Here is a 25,271-nt window from a genome sequence, read left to right as displayed (position 1 = left end):
AAGTTTTAACCATGAGCAAATGTATATATACTCCTCTAATTTTAACGATCCAACAAAGAAATAAGGTCGTAGATAGAAATAGAAATAACTGGAGAGTTAAAATTAATATACCTGGTAAGGCTTCGGGACGATGCACCAAGAACCAAAGTGTCGATTCTATTATAGCAAACATAGTCAATTATTGCTCTACCTATGTCTTGGTCTTCCAGCGTTACGGCTTCCCATGACACCTATCCGAAATTCAAATTTATACATAACAAGAAGAAGTCCCTTTTTTTCAAAATTTTCTTGAAAATAAATCTTAAAAACCATGCTTAAGTATATGATTCGTCAGCATTAAAGCTAGAACTTACCATATGAATATATATATATATGTTTTCTCAAGAAGATTTGAAACACAATGCATGCAAAGTATTACCACAAGTGTTAAACTTGAGTGTCTAAATAGGATTTCCGAAGGACGTAAGAGAGGGAATAAAGAAGAGAAACTTACTCCTTTTCGTGAGCAGAAGCAACGGAATGCAAGGAAGATATCTGCAGTTTGGTCAGAGGGCTCATTTCTATTGGCCCCTTCGTTGTCGCTCGCTGCATCCAAAACTGCTATGATCAGAAACAATGCACGAGTAATGTTTCGGTAGATCAGGTGTATAAGTAAACTCGTGCATATATATATATATATATATAGAGAGAGAGAGAGAGAGAGAGAGAGAGAGAGAGAGAGTTACAAGAGCTGGTGATTGCTTGGGGTTGGTTAACATGGATTAGTCTTACAGTTTGGCCTCTGATGAGAACATGATCAAGAGCCCATTTCATGGCCATTTGGCTTCTTCTATCCCTGCCTATGGCCACTGCTACCAACCTCTCTTCGTCCCTTCTCATCCTCATTCTGGCCGCGGCTTCCAAGACCTCAAAAAACTTAGATTTCGAATCTCAAATGAGATCACAACAAAAATGGTTACAGGCGATGGAGGAAGAGAAAACACAAAAGAAACTGTACATAAAAACTACACTTTCATTGTTCTCTGGGCCCTGGCTGGCTTCCAACCCTAACATTGAAGATTAATTGTCTTCCTTTAATTAGCATCATAATTAAAGTTGAATCAATTATTTGGGAAAGTGGACCTTTTGATTTAGTATGCACACGTTGTTGTAACTAACCATAGGTGCTCATAATTAGAATGTACAGTTGTAAGCATCCCATTCTTCCTTCTGTAATGCCCTAATTTAAGATCATGGGGGAGCCAAATTAATGAATAATTCATTAGTAACTTGAGGCATAAAGTTGAACTCGTCTAAATTCTAAACCCTAAATTTTTTTAGAGTAAATAAGTTTGTCAAACTAATTAAATTTTATGATATTTTTAAAACAATTACAAATGCTAAGTAAGTTAAGAAAAACGACCCATTAGTTATATCATATATATGTGTTTCGAAGATTTGACATGAGAAGCTTATGGGTTAGGATATATATGAATTAAATGATATAATTAAAAGATAAATAATAATATTTAAGACCAAGTCAATTATACAATTAATGATTTAAATAAATCAAAAATAAATATATAAATGAATATATAAACTATGATATGAGGGGTATGTATAAGGTATATATTTGAAAATGGGATGGAATTTGGGTTGGCCCGGTTGAAAATAAATTTTTATATATAAATTCAAATTTATCACATTAGTATGTATTTCTTAAAATTTTTATATATTTTATTTTTGTAAGAATAGGTTTTCTATCATGTACCTCCAAATAAATTTTCTTTTTAGTTTTACCCTCGGGTTTTTTTTTTTCAAAAAAAAAATTATCGACCCTCTAATAACTTCATTTGTTAATTAAATCTTATTTATTGTTTAAAATAAGTTCAAATTAAAAAAAAATATTGTGTTGAATTATATGTTTGGAACGTTGTCTTACGAGCTGACCCATTAATATATTCACATATATAATCATAATTAATTAACTAATTATTAATTTGTTGGTAAATTTTGATCATTATTATTACTTACATGGACACTTACAATATTAGTTAACAAATTAAAGTACATGCATGAAATAATAATCAACCAAAAAATGAGTTAGGAAGAGGTTGGGGTAATTATCTCAAAAGGAAATTAAATAGTCATCGTTTTAGAGCCAACTTAATTAAGAAATGATTAAGTAATGAACAGTTAAAACTATAAGATTAATTAATGAAATATGAAAACTTAATTAAAAACCCTCTCCAAGTCTACAATAAGTTCAATCATTGAGATGACTGAACCCTTGCCAGAAAAACAAAGACATTTACATCAGAAAAATGAACATCCCATCCCCAACTGGACTTCCAAAACTGTTCATAACTTTCATATCAAGAAAATGAAAAGAAAAAACCCTTTTTAATCATGAATTTTGAAGATAAATCAACCTTAATTCCGTGGAGAAAAGAAAAAAAATATATATATATATATATATATACATGTATTTGTATATCATCATCTTGAACCAGTGCTTGATAACAAGTCATCTTCTGCAATTTCCTGAATCTTCTCCACAGCCTCCTTCAAATCACACCTCTTCTCAAAATCCGGTTCCGTGCAAGCAAGCCCTATCTTCAGCAACTTCATCATCTCACCCTCACAATTCTTTGTCTTCTTCAGGTCTTTGTCGAACACTTCGCCGGGGGAGGATTCTTGCCGGAGAACGGAGTTCACCCACGTCGCCAGGTCGGGGTCGCTCTCCTTCCCTTCTTGTTGCAGATAGTTGGCCGGGAACTTGCCGGTTAGAGTCTCCAAGATGATAATTCCGAGGCTCCAGACGTCGGTTTTCTTGGTGATCCGTTTGGTTTGCTGGTACTCCGGCGATTTGTGGGCGACCATGAGTTTTTCGGCGTGTTCTTGGTTGACGACTGGGACGAGGCCGTAATCGGTGAGGAGAGGCTCGAAGGATTTGTTGAGAAGAACGTTTGAAGATTTGAGGTGGCCATGTGGGGCGACGAGGCTGGGCAGCTCGTTGTAGAGATAGAGAAGACCTTTGGCTATCCCTTTGATGATTCTCAGTCGGGTTGGCCAATCTGGGCTTGTGTGGCCACGAGATCGGTTGCCTGCACCAAACAAATCATGCATGAAATAAGATTACGTACATATATGCATATATATATGTGTGTGTTGTGACATTAATACACTTGAGATTGACCGTAAATGTTTTGGAACGCTTTTTGGCCTGCATCAACTCGATAGTCATTTTGGGCCTAAGAATGCTTATTTAAAAGTGACTGATAAATTTACAAGACCAAATAATATATTTAAAATCAACTCGATAAATTATATATGAATATAAAATTAAGTCGTGAAATGCAGATACATAAATATATATGTGCATGCATGAATAACTAAGGTACCATGGAGATGGATGGCCAAGCTGACATTGTCAACATGGTCAGTGACCAAGAGCTTCTCCTCCTTCCTATAGTAGAAAGCCAAAATGGGGAGCAAGTTAGGGTGGCTCAGCCTGCCCAGCCTTCTCATGTGCTCCTGAAACTCTTCTCTTCCCACATTGTTCATGTGCCTGTACCTCTTCACCACCTTGGTTTTCCCCGTCGGAAGGCCCGTTTTGTAAGAAGCTCCGAAGTACCCGCTCCCCAAAACTTCGGCCGACGCCTTCAGCAACTCGCCGAGATCGAACTTCTCGGCGTCGTCCCTCAGAAACGTCAGCTTCGGGCCGTTCTCCGCCTTCGGCTTGCCGGCGGTTGTCGGCTGTGGACTCGATGCGCCACGCTCCATCTTGTCCAAGTCGCCGCCGCCCGAGGCTACCTTTCGGTGTGTCGGCATTGTCGCCGGAGCCGGATGTGTTTCGGCGGGTGCTTGACGCCGCCTAAGGATTATAAAAATCGCCGCTATGACTGCAAGAGCAGCCAGCACGGCCGCCACCAACACAACGATCGTCGCCGCAGTTAGCCCTGACTTGGACGGACATGGTTGGAGTGGTCCTCCACAAAGATTTTCATTGCCTGACAATCATAATATTTAGATAAATTATTGGCGGCTTCACGTAAAAATTCCTGGAACTCTGTTCGGACTAGGATAGAAATGGAAAAACTGACCTTGAAACGAGGTGGCATGAAGCTTGGCGAGGCTTGGAGGAATGGGACCTTCGAGTTGATTGTTAGATACGTTGAAAGATCTCATAATGCTGAGCTTGAAATCTGGAATCTCCCCTTCGAATCGGTTCCCTTCGAGGCTCAACTCCACCAGCTTCGGCAGAATCGTCAGCGACAATGGGATCGAACCAGTGAACATATTGTTCGCCAAATGAAGCTTCTTCAATGACACCATGCCCATAAAAGCGTCGGCCTCAATCTCGCCGGAGAACTTGTTATCCGACAGGTAAAGTGACTTCAGCGTGCCGAGCTTCCTCAGGTTCGGCAAGCCGCCGGTGAACTCGTTCTTCATCAGACTGATGGCTTTCAGAGAAGTCAATTCCTGGAGAACTTCGAGGTTAATGTGGCCGGAAAGTCCCAAATTCTCCAGCTTCAGGCCCCAAACACGCCCTTGCGAGCAAAGAATGCCGGCCCAATTCCTCTTGTCGCCGGAACAAGGCGGCGTAGTGGTGTTCCAACCTGACAAAAATAAATCTCCCCTCGTTCAGGACAGAGACCCTCCATATATATTACCCAAAAAGAAGAAGAAGAAGAAACAAGAAGAGGATAAACACCAACCTGATAAAGCGGCATTGTTGCCTTCGACAGATTTCTTCAATTCCAGGAGGATTTCGGACTCAGATCTACAGGAAGAAGGGATGACTTGCAAGCAGAAGACAACAAGGACCACAAAAAGTGGCCGCTTATATGCCATTAATATATATCTGTGTGTGTGTGTGTGTATTCCGGCGGTGCGCACACCGGGGCGGTGGCGTGCGCGGCGCCGGCGAGGCAAGCGAGAGAGAGGGGCTTCGCAAGGATTGGAAAATAATTGGTTGTTGAATGGATTTGGGGACATAGAAAGGCTTGGAAAGGAATGGAGGGTTTGTGGGTATGGAAGATGGATGCCAAGAATAGTATGGTGGAGAGGGCGGAGATGGGAGTTTGAGGCAGAGGGCAAATCAGAGGGATTTGGTGAGGTTGACGAGGTCCTCCTCCCCATCCATTTGTTTGTTACCTTCATCACACACACACACACACATATACATATAAAAGTTATGATTTTTAGGCCCAGATTGAGGGTTGAGATGGGGGTATTTGTCCACCCTTCATTATTTCATCTAACAATGAATAATTTAAAATTTTAACCTTTATACTAAATATGGGTCAACAAAATTTTAGTTTAACTTAGTTGAATTGATTTTAATTGACAATTTAGTTTGATTTAATTTGTAGATCCATTCGCTTTGGTTTTTAAATTTAAATTTTTGAGTTATTTCGAATAACCAAAATTTTGGTTTAACAGAAACTAAGTTAATTGAAATTAGACGGATCAATTCTATTCAATTTTTAAAGACGGATCAATTCTATTCAATTTTTAAATTTAAATTTTTTATTATTTCATGTGAACAAAATTTTGGTTTAACCGAATTGAATTGACCAAAATTGGCTATTCAATTTGTAAACTAGTTCGGTTTGATTTTTAAATTTAAGTTTTTTGATTATTTTAGTTTGATCCCGTTTTCATATTAAAAAAAAATAAAATATCAAAAGAACCGACTGAAATATCAAAAATAATGTCATTTATTACTAAAATTGGTTAGTTAAATTTGATTATTTTGATTTAAGTGAAATTTTACTCACCTCAAATTCCTTCTATTTGCTTACACTTTATTATTTTTTGTTTTTCTGATTTTTTTTGAATTTTTTTGATTTGAACAATTATTCAATCACTTCATTCAATTTACGGAATTCGATCAGTTCAATAACTAAACTAACCAGGTGCTCACCTTACAACTAACAATACTGTCATTGCACGTTTCATTATAAGTTTTTATATATCAAATATAGAACTTAGGAATATATATAAATATATACAATCAATCTTAAATTTTATATAAACTGTCTAAAGTTTAATGATGTAATTTATTAATGTTGATATTCAAAAAATGAGATAATACCATATGGTACAAATTTATTATAATAGCGCCATAATCACTAGAAGATATAGCATGTTCTATCTATGTTGTTTTTTGTTAAAATAATATTATTTAATTTATGTCACAAAATTTTAATTCTTTTTTTCATTTTAAATTATCCAAATAATGATCTAAATAATGGATCAAGTTATTTTATATATTTATATAAATCACTTTACTATGTATTTTCCTAATCAAATGTATGGCAATTAATAATGAGAAAAATTGTATTCGATAAATCTACATAAAATTTTATTTACATAGAAATTATATATAAATATATAACTTGATAAATCTACATAAAATTTTATTTACATAGAAATTATATATAAATATATAACTTTAAGAAGTGAATCGGGGTTATGAATGGCTAACATAACAATGCTAACATAACAATGTGATACAAAGGCAAACACATGCTAATTAGTTAATCAAATATGAACACTATCTTGTTAAGAAACATAGAACGGAGAAAGACAACGCTCAAAACATAAGTTCAAATGAATAATATATCGATGTCAATTTACAACCTATCGATATATAGCCAAATATATATTTTTATTTTTTAAATTTTTTCATGTACTTGTTCAAATTTTTTATTATTTCAATTAAATTCTTAAACCTAATTTTTGAATTAATTTAACTTCTCTATTTTGAACTTTTTTTTCATATAGCAATCTAAACTTTTTATTATTTTAATTGCATCCTTAGATCTATATGTTCGAGTTGATTTAATTCTCTTTTATGTAAAAAAAAAAAAAATAAATGAAATGAGATAACGAAATACACATCACTCTTATTCACGTCAAAATATAAATATTAAATTAACTTAAAAATACAAGTTCAAAAAGTGTACTCAAAACAATGAAGCCAAACTAAAAAAGTGTCAAAATACAAGAATTAAATTTATTCGAAAATACAGGTCTAAAAGTATAGTTGAAACAACGAAAAATTTGAATGACCATACGAAAATAATATATATATAATGAGATTAGTTATTCCAAGCAATGCATGCAAGATTTGTTCTTTGTTGGAGCCGCACAACTATCTTGTAAAACATCATACACAGTTCATACTTATAGGGTTAGGGTTTGGCACAAATTTGTTCCAACAGGAAACTAGTAACAATGAAAATGCATCAACTGCCACAAAATTAGGGGAAGTAGAGAAATGGAACACGCAGGATATGGTGATGTTTATACCCAATAGATATGCTTTTTACCTCAAGAGATCAGACAAATTTGTGGGTCAAAATCTGTATACCCTACATCAACTAGGCAAAGGCCATCAGGAGGGGCAGGTGGTGCAGTGGCACGTCTGCATGTAGCATCCATTAACTTGAGCAATATATCTTCTTCTGCACCAGCAGCTGCTTCCCTTATGGCTGTCGCCACAAGCACTCGAACCATCTGCCAACACAAGCGATTCGAGCCCAAACAAACATCACAGGCAAGTACGCAGGTTGACAATTTGGCAAAAAAAAAAACGTTTTTGTAAGGTGTTGCTCGCCTCATTTTGACGCTGCAATTCTAATACCTAACAGTGAAAGAGGTCGAACTTCAGGTTCCACCATATTTATAGGTTGTTGCCTCAGATGGCAACAAGAGTTTACTCAGGTGAACCAATTAATCAGAACCGCTAAACCTTCTATTTGGATTAGACCTTGCAGTTGAGGTATTATCGAAGCAGTTGTTAACAATACGTTCAGGAATTGATTAGTGAAGAAGTTATTACCTTGCGTAAGAAACGGTTGGCAACCAACTCAACACACATGACTTTCGTACCTTCCTCATCCTTCTATTAAAGAAATAAAATAGGAACTATATTAGCTACAAGAAACCAGAACAAACAAGTATCCTGTGAACATTTGGAAAGACTTAATCACAATAAAAAAAGGAAAAATAATTAATCCAAATACAGTAAACAGCATGACCAATCATCAAAATTCTGCAGAGTGCTGGTCCTTACATTATTCGTATCGTACTGTGCAACACATGCATATGTTGATATACACCTGAACAAAGCATAATCTCATCTATAGGGCCATGGATCCTTACGTGCACATAATCTCATCTAACCAAACAAAAAAATGGCAAGGCTTGTAAAAGAAGAGGAGAAAAAACAGAAGTGACAAGACCTTAACCCAGACAAGAAAAATATACAAACTTTCAAGTCTGAAATCCAAGACAAGAAATAAGTAGGACAGATTAGATCTTTATTACTCGAGTAAAAAGAGAACAATCTTTGTCTGATTCTTTTTCAAGAATGTTGACTTGAGGGCTTGATGCTAGTATCTGAATCATGCAGCATTTTCTTCTGCAATTTTATGTGAAGACAGTTGAGTAAGAAAATTCTTTTGGATTTTCAGAAGTCAAGATCATGATCTACGAGTTGGAAAACTGCTCTTCGGGGTCTTAGTAGTTTGGTTCTAAAGCTTTTTCTAGTGCTTATATATGTAGTAGTGCAAGGCCTTAGCAGGTTGACCTTCCAAACTTTCTCTGACTTGAATTTTGAATTTTTCCTTTCCTTCTCTGTCAGGAGTTACCCTACTTACAGATAATTATCACAGATAGGGAAGCCCCATGCCCTGGGGCTTCCCGTTCAAATAATTATTGCTGCACACTTTTAACAGAAAATTAGAATACTTATGTTCCTAATTAATTATTTTTTGTTTATATTATTTTATAGACAAAAATGATTACAGATATTTCTTTGATAATTATCACTACATAATAATTAATAAGAACCCAATAGGATTATGGCCAAATCTAGTTAGAGCAATATCCTGTGGATTCTGCCAATCAGTGGCTTAATTTGATTGGTCAATCATTTGAAGGCTTCATCACCTTGACACATCATCACAATTTGATTTGAAGTTAATAGAGTTTTTGCAATAAATTATTCCCAAACAAATATTACATTATTTATTTGTAACATGTAGCAATTTTCAATTCGCCAAAATATGCATATCATGTCAACATAAAGTTTGAAATTAGTTCTTCCTCCATACACTTAATGCTTTATCTTTATGTGGCTGTTGCCAAGCCTAGAGAAAGGAAAGCTATGTTAGGACAAATCAAGTAAACATTATATGGATCCTAAGAATATTTGAATTAGATGGCACAGGTGTTCCCTTCAAATGGCTCATTCCAACTACCATCATGTGTGAAGGAGTGCAGAAAGGGGCGCCATAGAGGGGCAAGGAGCAATGGCTTGCTACTTCAGAAAGGAAGAAGGAAGTCCATCAAGTTAGGCTTTAGATTAGCAACTTGGAAAATAGGAACATTTAGAATAGGAATTGAGAAAACACTTCAATTAGAGAAAAGTAACATATCATGTAACAATTTCACAAACTAATTGGGTGGGAAAGAAAACAAAAGAGACCAAAAAATACTAATAAAATATAAAGTAAAATGCACATGGTACCCATGAGGTTGTTTAACCTAAACAGAAATACTCTCAAGGTATAAGAACCTACAATAACTACCCTTACTTTACAGACCTTCTTGTGATTTCTCCCCTTTTGTTAACTCACCACCATTGGAACTGTCTAAATTCCCACAATACCCTCCTCCTCTCATCTCTCTTTCAGCTCTCCCTCCCTCATCTCTGTAAACAGGTTCTCTCTCTCATCTCTAATGATGGCATCTTCTCTGACAAGAGCCATAACAAACTCCCTCAAGCAATTGCCAAAGAACATGATGGACAATTTGGGGTATATGAATCTGTTGGATTCCACGAATTGTGAGACTCTTCCTCCACTTTCAAAAGAGAAGATTACTGTCAAGTTAGGATCATTTCTCACAAACTCAGTGAAGGCAATGAAACTTTGCCAGATGGTTGGAATTGATTGGAAAAGATGATTGAATGGGGGAAAAGTGGGTTCATCTTCAAACCCATACCATGGGAGAATGCACTAGATTGTTAAATTGGCGATGCCCAAACCCAGAGACTAGCAGTGGTCTCTGCAACCCCAAAGTGTTCAATCAATGGTTGTCTTCTTCAGCCAACAAGCTTTGTCACACTGGTGGTTGCTCCTACAATCATCGGATTCATCATTTTAGTAGCAATGGAGGCCTCCTTTAACGTTATGCGGTCAGCAAATGCCTCTCTCCAGTGGGTGCAGTGGTGGTGACCAGCAGTTGTCTTCTTTGGTGGGCCTCCTTTTGTTGGCTGCAAGCAACAGCGATGATAGTGCTAAATCTGGCCTTCACTCAACAATCAGACAACTGCAACTTACTAAGATGGGGACTTCAAATGACGTTAACCAGTAGCGGTCACAGTGGGTCTTTCTCTTTGATTTCAGTGGTAGGACCTGCTCTGATGTCTCCAGTGCAGTTAATGGTCTCTCTCTCTCTCTCTCTCTCTCTCTCTCTCAACAGGGGCGATGGCAGACAAGGGACTATTTACTCTCTCCAGCGAGCCTGGACCAGAGAGTCGCAATAGTGCTGGGTTCAGATTGAACCCAGCTGCACCATTGTTGCATTCATCGGAACCAGAGATAGAAGGAAAGAAGTGAAGGAAGGAGAAAGGAGAGAGCATAGTTGTCAAAGGTGGAAGGCACAGGCGTAAATTAGTGCTTCAGGCCTAGGCACAAGACGCACTTTTATTCAAAATGCTTATAAAATACTTATACACTATTTTTTTCAATATGTACCTATAAGGAGGTAGATGCAAACACAACAAATTCATAAATGACAACTAATCAACTCTATAATAACAACAAATATTATTGCAAAAAAACAATTAGTTTCTTTTGCAATTAATTTTTTCTAACTGCAAAAGAGATTAGAGAAAAAAAAAATTATAACAGAACACACTACAAAAAACAATTACAAAAAAACAATTAGTTTAAGAAAAAAAATTACAGTAGAACACACAGCTCAAAAAATTATAGAAAAACAATTAGTTTCTTTTAAATTGCAAAATAAATTAGAAGAGAGACAAATTAAAAATCAGTAGATCAGTCAATGAAAACATTTGTTTCTTAGCAATTAGTCTCTTTTAAATTGCAACAAAAATTAGAAGAAAGAAAAAAAAAATTGGAGTAAAACACACAATAAAACAATTACAGCATAGAATTAGTTTCTTCTAAATTGCAAAAGAAATTAGAAGAAAGAAACAAAAATGAAGCAAAACACAAACATGAGTAGTTCTCTAGCGAGTGAACATCACTGCCAAAGGATCCCAGCTAGTAAGAGATCCGGTAGACCTCTTGCTTACACCGCTAGGTTTGCCTCTTACCAATATACAAGACTATGCAATCAAATCAACAATAAATAAGATCTAAGATAACAAATGGACAAAAAATAAGGGTTTATTACACTTGTATATACAAGGAATGTGCCTCACACTCCTTCAACCTTGTGCCTTGCATGAGGCATGCACCTCGTTCACCTAGGTTGCGCCTCAAGCATGGTGCTGCACCTCAGTGGTGATAAGGCACACAAGGCAGCGCCACGTGCCTTTGATAACTATGGCAGATATATATAGAGAAGGGGGTTTAGGCAACCATAGCTGAAAGCGACAGAAAGGAGATGGGGGGACAGAAAGAAAGAAGGGTATAATGGTGAATTTACAATTTTATATAACAGCAAAGGTAGTCATTGTCGTTCTAAAATGCAAGGGCTACTTTTTCACTAAGGCAAACTTTGAGGTTGCTTAGTGTAATTTACCCTAAAATATACTATAGTAGCTATAAAGATGAGAACAATACCTACTAAGCCTTAATCCCACTGGGTGGAGTCAACTACATAAATCCTAGCTCGCTAATGTCTAGAATACACGTTGAAAAGATCCAGCAATTTTTATGCTAACTATCAGGTACTTAATATGACAAAAGATAGAAATACATGGAAGTCTAGAATTCATATAGCCGACCCCACATAGTGGGATAAAGGCTGGATATGTTGTTGTTGTTGTATTAGGTACCTAATATAGCTGACCCACATAATGGGATAAAGGGTATGTTGTTGTTAGGTACCTAATGCAGCCCTCGTCCCTCATCCAAGCTTGAGATGGTTGTGATAAGGTGTAATATCTTCAACACTATTAAGTGCTTCAAGAGATTATTCAATCCATAGGCAAAGTTTGTATAGGCATAATAATAGATAAAGATATATAAGATATATTATAACTGTGACTATAAAAGGTTAACGAAACTAGTAAAACTTGGAAGCAGAGAACATTTAATTAGCATGTTTACTTAGATTAGACAAAAATGTGGATATAGACCAATGAAAAATGCTCAAGAATAAAAGTTATACGAAAGTACATTAACAATTATGTAAGAAAATGCCTCTAACAGGATATAAGTTGACTGTAAGAGCCAGCACAAGGTGTTGGGCCATTGGAGGCAAGGGGCTCATACGGCCTCTAGATAGGTAAACAAGATTGGGTTTTAATGATAGTCCTCCAAAAATTTCTTAGTGTTCATCCTCTTCATGTCAAGCTATAAGTATATACTAGACACATTAGGAACATAGGAAATTGGAGAACAAAAAGAAGTTAGGTTAAATAAATAGTTGTCGTGCTGAACTATAGAAGTAATGGCATTTTAACCCAATGTGGTCAGCCTACTCTCCCACCAGTTAATTTGGACTGCGATAATAAAGAAAGACATGTTAATTGCAATCATAGCTAACTTAATTTGGATGCAAGGGCAATTTAAGTTATAAACTTGTTTCTACATGAGTAATAGTATGAAGGATATATAATCTGGCTTCAGTGGCCCAAAAATGGAAAGTAAAACTCTCTCCCTCCCTCCCTCTCTCTTCTAGGGTTATTGTACTTAAACCTAGCAAGAAGATTAAATGAGAAATAAAACAAATGTATCAAGTGCAAACTATTATTAAAGGATTCAGAGGTATCTCAGGCACAAGGAATGTAACTTGAAGAAAATAAGAAAGATCAAACTGTGATGCAGTAGAATGAAACTCACAGGATGCGGTAATCTGGCTTCAGCAGCACGAATATGATAGATAAAACACTCAGTTGGTGGACCACTGCAATGTATGGAAATTGCAGTTAGAAATAGTTAGTTCAACATAACAGAATCAAGTTTGTATCAGGACTAGGGATGTAAATGGGTCACCAATGGGCCCCAATTAACCCCATTTCAAATTATAACAAGTATAAAAATAAAGATATTGGTATAAGGCTTATTTGAAAATTTATTAAAACAAGTTGTAAATGGGGCTAATTGGGACCCCCTTTACATCCCTAATCAGGACAAACATCATCCAGTTCACTGATACGGCTTTTTCCTACACCCAAGAAACAATCTTAAATCAGGCCTTGTGGTCATGTCCCAACTGTTGTCCAATCCAAAGGCCAAAAAAGGGCATCCCCAGCACACAAGGGTCCCTGCTTTGCAAGGTTCAGAAGAGGGTCATTTTTGTTCACAGCCTTACCCATTCTTTACAAAGAGGCTGTTTCCAGAACTCTAAACTGTGACCATCCAGAACATAAGTGTAATTAGATTAGGATCTTATCCGGTATTTTGGTAGGTTAAACAAATAACAAAAACCCTTTTGGGATCTACTGAAAACTCCAATTTAATTTTAAAAAGCCATCAAAGGCACTAAAAGAAGCTGCAGCTTTTGGCCAGATTCAATTTGAAATGTCCACGTACATACTCCAACCAAGTTGGCAATTTTACCAGATTAAATATTACTCTATTGAAGGTTTTAATCAGAGGATGGACTCAGATTATCAGTGCCCCAGGAAAAATAGAATTAAAAAATGTTGAGCAACAGTAGCTGCATCCATTCAAGATTATTGAATATGGTCCAAACAAAGAATTTCCTTTCACTTTTGTTTCTCAAAGGAAGTTACAACAACAACAACAATCATAAGCCTTGGTTTCACTAGGTGGGGTGGGCTACATGAATTCCTAGACCTCCAACCATCTCTATTTATGGTCATATCCTCTATAAGGCCATCATATCCTATGCCATGTTTAAGGGTTTCCACCAAGTTTTCTTTGGTGGGAAATACGTAAGTTGAAAGAACAAACTTATGCAAAGATTTCATCAACACAGATCTTAACAGGTGGATAGGCATGGTATTAAGTTGATGCCAATATAGATATAATCTGAAACAAAACCATTCATAATTTACATATTGTTCTTGCAAAACAATTGTCATCAACATGCCATAAAACAAAGGCAGCTACAGAATCCCAGACCCCTAGGCTTGTTCACCCTTGATTCAATTCATTTTGTAGACGTTCTATTGCACCGAAATGCAAACTAGTTGTGAAATCAAACCGCTAAAACCTTCATGCAAGTTGTTGGTCAACCAATTGTCATTGAAAGGACTATAATCTTACTAGAAGACAATATCATCTTATATTTCCAACAATAAGTAGAATAACTTTATGTTTGAAGTACACTGAACAGACTCCAATACATGCTTCAAGTTTAAAGTAGAATATAACCAAACCATGTGGATTTTGGTAATTTCAATATTCCAGAAATACTAAATAATGCAATTGTTCATACATGCAATGGAATTGAACTGTCCATTCCAATTGATAGAGGACAGTAGGAATGAATAGCATATAGACCTAATCATTGTCACTATGCCCCCAAGCTGGCTAACCTCAGACTAATCTCTTTTTCCTGCAACAATTTTATTCCTCCATTGTAGTCCAAGTTAATAGATCCTCACATCACAGTAGCTGTGCAACATTCACTCAAATATATTACAGACAAGCAGCCATAAACTTTTAGATATTGATAACAAAGTAGAGATAAAAGAACCATTAGTTCAAAAAAAAAAAAAAATAAGGGCTTTGCATGTAGGACCATGAGAATAAAACGTCATGACTGTATAACTTCCTCTGGTATAGGGTTTTCTTCAAAACATAAATAATTGTTCCATCAAGAATCAAGTAATAAGTTAACATAGGTTAACAGGAACTAATTCTGGATTTATGGACCATGCACATGCCTCAGGCTTTCTACATATAGCTGATAGGGTTTCATTCTTACATGTTTCTTGAAGCTTTAGTATCTCGTGCAAACATCTTGTAGGATAACAATTTTCCTTCCAGTTGATAGAAAAGCTGGTTAACCTTGCTAATTTTAAACATAGAGAGTTTGCTTTGGAGGCCATCCTTGGCACTTTGAAGAGAGTCTTCAACAGTTTCCTCACCAATTCTTTCAGCATATCTTTGACTGCAATAATTTTCTCCAAAATTTATATTCTCAGCGTCCCCCAGAATTGAAGTCTCTCTCTCTCCACCATTCAAAGGGAAAATATACAGATAGCGCCTCCATTTGGCAGAGAAGTTAGGATGAAATACCCGTGACACCTATAATAAGTTAGGTCCCCAATAAGCAAGCTTGAAAAGCTTGTGTTTCAGAAACAAAAGATAAATGTTTCCACAATTGTTATTGATGTACAAGCAAGCATGTGTTCAGAAATTTGAAAAAGTTCAGAAAGGCAATGTGCACAAAGATAAAGTTGTGTGCATGCATAATGGATGAAAAACGACCTCAGAAGCTGATACAACCCTGAGTTTTCCTGGTGCTGCTTCATCAATGGCATCTATAACCTCTTGAGGTTTGACATCTTTTCTCCAAGTATCTACAGATAAAAAATATAACAAGCCATGAATAACACCAACGCAAAAAAATTCAAACGAGTTTTGCAACAAAAAGATGTTGCCAGCAGCTAAATTGGCCAAAATATATGAATTCTAATCTTTATAACATCAAAGGCAATAATCTCAAATAGATAGGAAAAGAATTGTTGTGCTGATGCAGAGAAGGGAAGCGTTAAATTCCAATATTAGATAGAAAAGCAGAAGTAGACCATCTCTTGGCATGTCTACAATTTCAATAATTCCAATTGGTGCAAAATAAATTGAATCCTTTTAGTTACAGAGAAACAGTCCATGAAAATTTTATGCTCAAGAGATTACTAAAAAGACAAAAATGATCGACAAGCAATGATTTCAAAATTTATATTGATTTGACATTATCAGGCTATTATCGAATTCATTCACAAATTCAATCCACTTTAACAACTGGTGTTTAATATGATACAGAGACAACTGAATGGAATGTGTTCAAAAGGAAATGGTCGGAAATACGATAAGGATAATTTAGATGAAGTTACTTGCATAGAAGTTGATCAAATAATAAAGAACCTTCAAGGTCATAGGTATAAGAGGACAAAGAAATTAAACATTATTGGAATATAATATCATAATAAATATGTTACAACATACAGAAAGAACAAACTTGTTGAAGAGCTGTCACTCCTTTGTCAGTTCTCCCAGCAACAGCAGCAACGCCTTCAGTAGGTAAGCCCTTGTCTTTCAACTGTTGAGATTTCTTTTCATCAACAAACTTTCCAATAGATCTTTCAACTAAGCTGCAAACCATTTAAATAGAGGAGGGTCAAAAAGAGAGAAAGGAGTTATGAATCTTAAATTGGAAATATAACAACCCCTCCACTCAATTTGTTTGTTTGTTTAATGTTACAACCCAATCCTACATTAGTCATCTACTGGGGAGGTCTTGAGTATGTTACTTGGTCCCATGAACCCATAAGTCACCTTCAGCTAGCATTTTTGCACAAGGAATCATGGTGTTACAAGTGGTAGCAGAACTAACCCAAGAACACTACCATGTGGGTGTGGGCCAAGAACGTGTACTAAATATGAGTTAGTTCAGATTAATCAATGTGGGATTTCTAGCTTAGTGAAGATGCCAGGTATTAAAGGATGGGAGTTTGTACGACCCAATCCCACAAACCCATAAGTCACCTTTAACTAGCACTTTTGTGTCAAGACCCTTGGTGTTACATTTAACCTCACAATTAATAAGTAATATTAAAAGGAAAAATAAAGATCCAAAAAATAGTCCACCAAATGCAAGAATTAGGGAGACTTGGAAAATTTTGCAGAATTAGTTCAACGATGTTTTCATCTGTATAATATATACCATCTCACATGGCCTCCAATATGAACATCGAGTGCAAAGATGTGCAGAAATTATCGTAAACATTTAACATGATGAGCATCTTAAGAGAATGTCATACAAGGTGGTGTTATTATTTAGGGATGTGCTTCAGGTTTAAATGAAGTTTCGGGTAAAAAGGAGATTTCAACTGCTGCCCATATGAAAGGTAGAAATTTTTCTTTAATATTATATGCAAGTTTATTCTTCATCAAATGCAGCTACAAGGGGATCCAAGTGCCTAATTTGGGCATGGAGGTGGAGCACATCAAATGGTCATGCTGATTACTGAGGTAACCTTTGTCACGGCTTGGGCTCGGATTGGCTAACTGATTGGGAGTTAATCAGCAATAGAAATGGTAAGTCGGGCAGGGAGAAAGAAAGGAAGAGATAGCAAGGGAGACAGACAAGTATAGAGAGAAGGAAAGAAATCTGAAGTTGATTGATAATCTCGTTAATGGACCAAAAGGTCTAAGAAGGATATATAGGCCTCTGCATACCCGAGGATTCCTTCCCTAAACAGTTATAACAACCTATTTTGTCCTATTCACACCCTTTACACATGGGCTGCTTTTGGAATATTCTTTCTAACAAACTAATACAGCTGAAAATTAAAACAAATAACAGAATCTAAAGAAAGTAATAACAGAATGCAATGAAAGGAAATTAGTAGGGGTATCGCCGTGTGTGACAATTCCCTCCTCCTTAAATCATTTCTTGTCCTCAAGAAATGTTAAGTAGGCTGGCAGTCGTGGGGAACTGTTGGAGAAGAGTTGGTAGGTACTCCCACGTGTTGCTTCCTTGTTCTTCGTGCTGCCACTTTACCAACACTTGGATGAGGGGTACTCCCTGGCGGTAGATCACTCTTTTGTCGAGAATGGCCTCAGGCTTCTTTGAAGTCTCCTTTTCCTTTGGATTGGTGGGCAGTGCAGTATCCACTGGCTCAGTCCCAGCTGATTTCTTCAATAATGAAACATGGAAAACTGGGTGAATGTGGGTTCCCTGAGGAAGTTGTAGTCGGTATGCCACCTTCCCGACCCGAGCGAGGATGGGATAGGGACCAAAGTATTTGGGACTCAATTTGGACACCGGTCCTTGGGTAAGGGTCTTCAGATAAGGATACTTCAACCGGAGATACACTCTTTCGCCCACGTCAAACTCCCTCTCACTTCTTTTCTTGTTCGCATACTGCTTCATCCTATTTTGGGCTGAGGCTAGCTCTTGCTTAAGCTGTTGCAAAACCATCCTTCTTTGCTGCATATATTCTTCCACAGCGGTTGCAGTCACCTATCCTTGTAAGGCGGGTAAAATGGGAGGTTTGTACCCAAAGTTGGCCTCGAAAGGAGACATTTTCAAGGCCGTGTGGTAATTAGAGTTATACCACCATTGGGCCAATGCTAACCACCGATGCCAGCTCTTGGGTTGTCGAATGCACATACACCGCAAGTATGTTTCCAAGCTTTGATTGACCCTCTCCGTCTGGCCGTCCGATTGCGGGTGATAAGCTGTCGACATATTACGTTTGGCCCCCATAGACTTCATCAGGCCTTGCCAGAACTCACTTGTGAAGATCTTATCCCTATCCGAGATGATAGTACTTGGAACTCCATGCAGCGCCACTACTCTGTCCACAAAGGACCTCGCTACCTCCTGCACTGTAAAAGGGTGGGACAAACCTATAAAATGGGCGAATTTTGTCAGCCTATCAACGACCACCAGCACACTATCCTTCCCTTCGGATTTAAGCAACCCTTCTATAAAATCCATAGAGACACTAGTCCAAGCTTGGCCCGGAATAGGCAGGGGTTGAAGGAGGCGGGGTAGGGTACATTCTCATGTTTGCATCGCCTGCAAGTGTCGCAGGCCAGAACGAATTTCTGGACATCAGTCTTTAACTTGGGCCATTGGAATAGCTGCTTTACCCTAAGGTAAGTATTTTGAACTCCTGAATGCCCTCCCAAAGGTGATTCATGCAAGGATTGCATGATCTTTTTCTTGAGACTTCCCTTATCACCAACAACAATCCTGCCATGAAGTCTGATCAACCCTTCCTGTAAGGCATAACCTCCAGCATCAGTAACTCCCATTGCTAGCTTCTCCAGTATTCCCCTCACCTGTTCGTCCTCTTCATAGCTGTCGACAACTTCTTGATACCATGCTGGAATTACGGTAGTGATGGCATTCAGACTTCCTTCTTCTTGGCACCTTGAAAGGGCATCAGCAGCAACGTTCTCCTTGCCCTTTCTATACTGAATTATGTAGTCCAATCCCATCAATTTTGCCATTCCCTTTCGTTGCAGTTGAGTTTGCAATTTTTGCTGCAACAAATGTTTCAAGCTCTCATGATCTGTTCTGATTATAAACTTCCCATTCTCTAAGTAATGCCGCCACTTTTCTACTGCCATAAGCACCGCCAAGAATTCCTTTTCATAGATGCTTAATCCCAAATGCCTGGGGCTTAATGCTTGGCTTAGAAATGCCAAGGGCCTTCCTCCTTGTGACAACACAGCCCCTATGCCCCCCCCACAGGCATCTGTCTCCAACATGAAAGGTGTAGAAAAATCGGGCAGGCCCAAAGCAGACACCCTGCTCATCTCAATCTTTAGCTTCTCGAAGGCTTCCTCAGCCTCTTCTCCCCAACTGAATGAACCCTTCTTAAGTAGGTTGGTAAGTGGTTTACTCACCACTCCATATCCTCTCACAAACCGGCGGTAGTAACCGGTAAGGCCAAGAAATCCTCGTAAAGCCCTTACTGTTGTTGGACGTGGCCAAGCTATCATGGCTTCCACCTTTTTGGGATCAGTCCTAACTCCTTCTTTTGATATCAAATGGCCCAAATACTCAACCTGATCTTGCCCAAAGGAACATTTCGACCTTTTGATGAAGAGTTGATTAGATCTAAGGACTTCTAGGGTGGTTTTGAGGTGTTGTAAATGCTGGTTAATGTTTGGGCTATAAACAAGGATATCATCGAAGAATACTAATATGAATTTTCTTAAATAGGGTTCGAAGATTTGGTTCATTAGGGCTTGAAAAGTGGCTGGGGCATTGGTGAGTCCAAATGGCATCACCAAGAATTCAAAATGTCCATGGTGGGTTCTAAAGGCTATTTTATGGACATCATCAGGTTTCATTCTTATTTGGTGGTATCCCGAACGAAGGTCCAACTTTGAAAAAAATTTGGCATTGTGTAGCTCATCCATTAGGTCTTCTATCAAGGGTATAGGATACTTGTCTTTGATAGTTAGGGTATTTAATTGTCAGTAATCCACACAAAAACGCCAAGATCCATCCTTCTTTTTAACAAGGAGGACTGGTGACGCGAAAGGGCTCTGGCTGGGTCTTATGAAGGATTGTTTTAGCATTTCCTTCACCATTTTCTCAATTTCTGTTTTCTAGATGGGAGAATAACGGTAGGATTTGATGTTTATGGGTTCGGTATTGGGCTTTAGGTGGATTGAATGGTCCAAGGCTCGGGATGGAGGTAGAGTATCTGGTTCAGTAAATAAATCCTTAAATTCTAATAGCAATTCATCAATAGGGGCCTGAAAGTGTACCTGGTCAAGATCACATCGCTGGCTGTTGACAGTCAAGCATAATTCCCCATACAGCTTCTGCTTGTCCCCTTCTTCCACTACTGTAAGGGAGAACAGTTGAACCAGTTGGTTCCACTTACTCCTGAACACCCGGTGAAGCCTCTTCCCGGTTATCATTCGGCAAGTCCCAAACTCTCTTCCTCCCATGAGAGTCATTCTTCTCCCTTCTTTATCAAAGGATACCTTCATCCTATTGAAATCAAAGCTTATGGGGCTCACTTCTTTCATCCAGTCAACCCCTAGTACCACATCGCAGCCCCCTAACTGCAGCAGCCTCAGGTCCGCTTCAAACTTCTCCCCTTGCATCTCCCAATTAAACCCCCGGCATACCAATTCACTGATCACTCTATTCCCATTAGCCACCGTCACACTGAGGGGTTGAGTTTTCTTGAGGGAACACTTCAATCTTTTTGCTGACCCTTCATCCAAGAAGCTATGCGTGCTTCCACTGTCAATTAAGATTAACAAGCTGTCATTCTTCACCTTCCCTTCCACCTTAATGATCTTGTTATTGGTCACCCCCTTCAACGCATGGAGTGAAATCTCACCTGTGTCTTCTTCCCCGAGCTCATCGTCCTCTTCTCTTTCATCTTCTTCTGCTTCTGCTTTCTCCTTCAGGTAAATAACAACAGCTGCCGCCTACATTGATGCCCAGGATAGTATTTATCCCCGCATCTGAAGCACAACCCAGGCTGCCTCCTCGGGTCGTTATATTTTCCCCCTGAGCTGGGCCCTCCTGTATTCCTAACACCTTGGCCGACTCTACCCCAATCTCGGTTATGTACCTTATCGCCTGGATGGGCTGAGTTTCCCATGACCACCCAGTGCTGTTGTCTCTGCTTCCTCATTAAGGCTTCGACCACCATTTCTTGTAGTCTAGCGCTTTCTACCGCTTGCTCCAATGTTCTAGGCCGGATCATTTTAACCATAGGCCTCAAATCATCGCTGAGCCCACTCAAGAAACTAGAGACAAAATAGGCTTCTGAGAGGTGGGGGTCGTTGTTGATCATCAATGACCTTAGTTCTTCGAACCTTCTCAGGTAGGCATTCACGTCTCCTACCTGCTTTAATTTGTTGAATTCTTCAATGACGTCCGACATACTTTTTTCTCCAAACCTCTCGCATAACCTCCCCGTGAACTCCACCCAGGTTGGGTTGTTCCTGACCCTAATCCACCCCTGATACCAAGCGTCTACCAGGTCATCAAAGTAGGCCGAGGCCAAGGCCACCCTCCTTTCCTCAGGTACGTTGTACCAGTCGAACATGCACTCACATTTTCTCACCCACCACCGGGGATTATTCCCATCAAACACCGGAATCTCCAACCTGGGTGTCAGGAACCCCGGTTGCTGTGGACGATTATGTCCTTCATGTTCACCCTCCATCACATTCCTTATATCCCCCTCCAGTTCCACTCATGTCCCCTCATCGCCCGCTACTCTGTCCCCTCCTGACATCTGGTATTAATGGCTCTATTCTATTTCTAGGAGGAAACTCAGGGGCCAATCTCACAACATTTTGGCGAGTGAACATAACCATAAACTGTTGGAGTTGGGCTCCCAGCTCTGCTCTCATTTGCGCATTATCCTCCCGCATTTGAGACAGAGCCCCGTCGAGCCTTCTCTCCAGTTCACCTACCGAACTTTCCATTCGGCGGTCCAGCGTTAAAATCGCCTCATGATTTCGCTCCGATCCTCGCTCTAACTGATCTACGTGACTCTGGAAGCCTACCACCGTCGAGCTGAGCTGTTGTAGCTGCGCCTCGAAGCTCTTCATGCGGGTACCGTCCGCCATGGATGAATGCTCCGCTAATCCAGCCAAGACCGAGGCTCTGATACCAAATTGTCACGACTTGGGCTCGGATTGGCTAACTGATTGGGAGTTAATCAGCAATAGAAATGGTAAGTCGGGCAGGGAGAAAGAAAGGAAGAGATAGCAAGGGAGACAGACAAGTATAGAGAGAAGGAAAGAAATCTGAAGTTGATTGATAATCTCGTTAATGGACCAAAAGGTCTAAGAAGGATATATAGGCCTCTGCATACCCGAGGATTCCTTCCCTAACCAGTTATAACAACCTATTTTGTCCTATTCACACCCTTTACACCTAGGCTGCTTTTGGAATATTCTTTCTAACAAACTGATACAGCTAGAAATTAAAACAAATAACAGAATCTAAAGAAAGTAATAACAGAATGCAATGAAAGGAAATTAAGAGGGGTATCGCCGTGTGTGACAACCTTGAGATCCTAGAGCTTCAAAAAGGGGCCATCATAAGAAGAAAAACTATTAAGAGCAAAAATTAGAGAGAACTGTGTGTGTGTGTTGGGGGGGGGGAGGGTAAGATGCCATCATAAATAGAGGCACCAGAGAAATGGGAAAACAGAGAAGATGAATAGGTAAGGCAGAAGAAGTCATATGCAGGGGGAAAAAAGATGCAGAAAACTCATCAGTCCATAGCAGAGAAAGATGCAAAATTAGAAGGTAAGGAACCACAGTAGAAGAAAATAGAAACAGTGAGAAAACCAAATAGATTTAGGAAGATGCAACGGAAGGCAAAAGGTGCAAAAAGAGAGTAGCAGTGACAGACAAAAAGAAAGAGAAGAAAAAACAGATAAAACGGGTAGAAACAGAGAGATAGAGGAGAATATGCAGGACAGCAAAGAGAAAGTGAAGAAACTCAAAGATAAGACTAAAGAAGCATGGAGGAAGAGGAGAAAAATTGCAGGAACACAGAGAGGAAGGAGTTGCAGAAGCATGGCAGAGAACAAGGAAAAAGAAAGAAGACAGGAAAGACTTAGGACCGGTAGGAGACAGCACAGCTTTCCAAATACCAAAAATTCAACTTTTGCATCATCATGAATGTGCGTGCTTTCAATTTACATCAATAGACTTACTTATAGGATTGATGGAGTCCTATTTCACATGAAATTCTTTTAAACTAATCAAACCTGATATGATATGCTAACACTACTTTTAACTCTACATATAATCTACTGAATCCTATTACCATCAGGATAAATAATTTACCACCTTGTGGACCCCATTATCATGACACGTCGCATATTCTTTTGTCATATCAATGGCAGTGGAACACAAAGGAGAATAGAAAAGTCCATGTAACACAGTTTCCAGTTGAAGAAATCAAGCCCTTGACTGTGAATTAATTAGCAGAATAGTTTTAATAAGTAAAGGAAGATACAAAATAACATCATTATTATATCTTAAAACCTGATCAATCAAGCATAGCAAACAATGTTAAATTTCACAGCAATTAAGACTCATTTTCAGCTGTAACTTAAAGTAGAAAATATGTTGTCCAATTGGGACAAATTCAAGAAAGGAATCTCGGCGTGAGTTTTCTGAACAACAGTGGTAGATGAAAAGTGTCACATGTTATTTATTACCTGTATATCAACTGATGTGGATAAATACTAATGGGATGAGAAATCCAGAAGCTGCCCACAGAGGGGAAAACAGTTTACAGCTAGAAGTATGCATTTAGAGAAGAGAGAGGAGGTGAGGAAGAGAGAAAGAAGAAGAAGAACTTACCCTTGCACAGTGTTCAACCCAGGCTGCTTCTGCCACCCATCAAAGGATTCCCCATGATATGAAAGGACTATCTTAAACGTTACTCTTGCCCACCTTCCAGTCCTGTCATTGGTTGGAATACTTGCAGATTCAGATTTATCAGTAGCCTCACTAATTTCACCATCATCAAAAATAGAATGTGCATGTGGAGAAAGTTCTCTGTGCTAAAACAACAAAGATAAACCTAGTAAGAATCCCATGCTATATAATAATCATAAACTATAGATACATACCAGTAGAGTAACTTCAAGACAATCAGATTGAACATAAAACATTGGAAACTCTGGAATTGGATTTTGTCTTCTTTTATTTATGTATTTTTTGAAAGAACATAAAACATCCTTATAGGAAACTGAATACCCTCAACTGATTGCACATGTTTCCAAAAAGATAATCAAATCAATGTAAACAATTGCAATGAGAAAGGCGTAGCATTCACTAGCTAAATTACATTTCTTTTTTGCGTGGGAATATTCATGAGAAGCAATTAAATAAGCAACCCAGTTCCTGCAACCTCAAATTTTTTTTAAAATCGCCTATTTAGTATTTACAAGAACATGTTAATCCCATTAACAATTTCATGTTTTAGGCCAGCAGTAAAACCAAATTAAATTATCAACTCAGGTAAGCAACTAACAATTCCAGGATAGCTTATGAACAGTAACATGCAGTACTTTTTACTTAAACAACATCATCAATCAAGCAACGTTCAATTAATGAAACAAAATACTAGGGCTATTCTCAGAAACGAGAGTTTCGAACAACCCACCTGAGTCCCGAACAATGCCGACAACGACATGCGACCCCCAACCAAATTCGAGTAAAAATCACGAACTTGTTGCCATGCCCTGTCGTACATGAACTCGTAACATTCCCTGGCACCAAGAAACAACCAAGAATTTACATAAATTGGCCAGTTTCAGCAGCTTCTACAGTATGATTCTTCTTCTCTCGGAATCCGGCTAGGTTAACTAAATTAACTCGATCGAGCAAGGGTCCAGCCATTCATTCACC

At 38.3% G+C, this 25,271-nt stretch overlaps 2 protein-coding genes across 12 annotated transcripts in view; both read right to left on the bottom strand.

Annotated features, from left to right (window-relative positions):
• Window positions 1-2,232: 2,232 nt before the first annotated feature.
• Window positions 2,233-5,095, bottom strand: LOC127806677 (pollen receptor-like kinase 1). The gene is made up of 4 exons (XM_052344108.1): window positions 4,701-5,095; window positions 4,086-4,601; window positions 3,384-3,992; window positions 2,233-3,086 (listed from the first exon to the last, which is right to left on the bottom strand). The coding sequence occupies exons 1-4, from the start codon at window positions 4,978-4,980 to the stop codon at window positions 2,479-2,481; spliced, it is 2,013 nt and encodes a 670-aa protein (XP_052200068.1). The 5' UTR covers window positions 4,981-5,095; the 3' UTR covers window positions 2,233-2,478.
• Window positions 5,096-7,147: 2,052 nt separating this feature from the next.
• The window catches only part of LOC127806467 (uncharacterized), a 30,066-nt gene continuing 11,942 nt past the window's right edge, over window positions 7,148-25,271 (bottom strand). For 6 of the 11 annotated variants that reach the window (XM_052343783.1, XM_052343780.1, XM_052343779.1 and 3 more), the window contains 9 exons: window positions 25,027-25,132; window positions 24,219-24,421; window positions 24,074-24,124; window positions 16,341-16,486; window positions 15,603-15,694; window positions 15,097-15,419; window positions 13,041-13,104; window positions 7,835-7,897; window positions 7,148-7,509 (listed from right to left, as the gene is read on the bottom strand). In XM_052343783.1, the coding sequence (XP_052199743.1) occupies window positions 7,324-7,509; window positions 7,835-7,897; window positions 13,041-13,104; window positions 15,097-15,419; window positions 15,603-15,694; window positions 16,341-16,486; window positions 24,074-24,124; window positions 24,219-24,421; window positions 25,027-25,132 (1,234 nt within the window). In that variant the 3' untranslated portion in view covers window positions 7,148-7,323. The remainder of the gene's footprint in view (window positions 7,510-7,834; window positions 7,898-13,040; window positions 13,105-15,096; window positions 15,420-15,602; window positions 15,695-16,340; window positions 16,487-24,073; window positions 24,125-24,218; window positions 24,422-25,026; window positions 25,133-25,271) is intronic. The other 5 variants (XM_052343787.1, XM_052343788.1, XM_052343789.1 and 2 more) reach the window with 4 other exon arrangements.

The sequence above is a fragment of the Diospyros lotus genome, chromosome 7, assembly GCF_014633365.1.
Source record: "Diospyros lotus cultivar Yz01 chromosome 7, ASM1463336v1, whole genome shotgun sequence".
In the NCBI taxonomy this organism is placed as follows: Eukaryota; Viridiplantae; Streptophyta; class Magnoliopsida; order Ericales; family Ebenaceae; genus Diospyros; species Diospyros lotus.
Note: the sequence above shows the minus strand (reverse complement) of the source record. Positions and strands in the feature narration are given on the sequence as shown.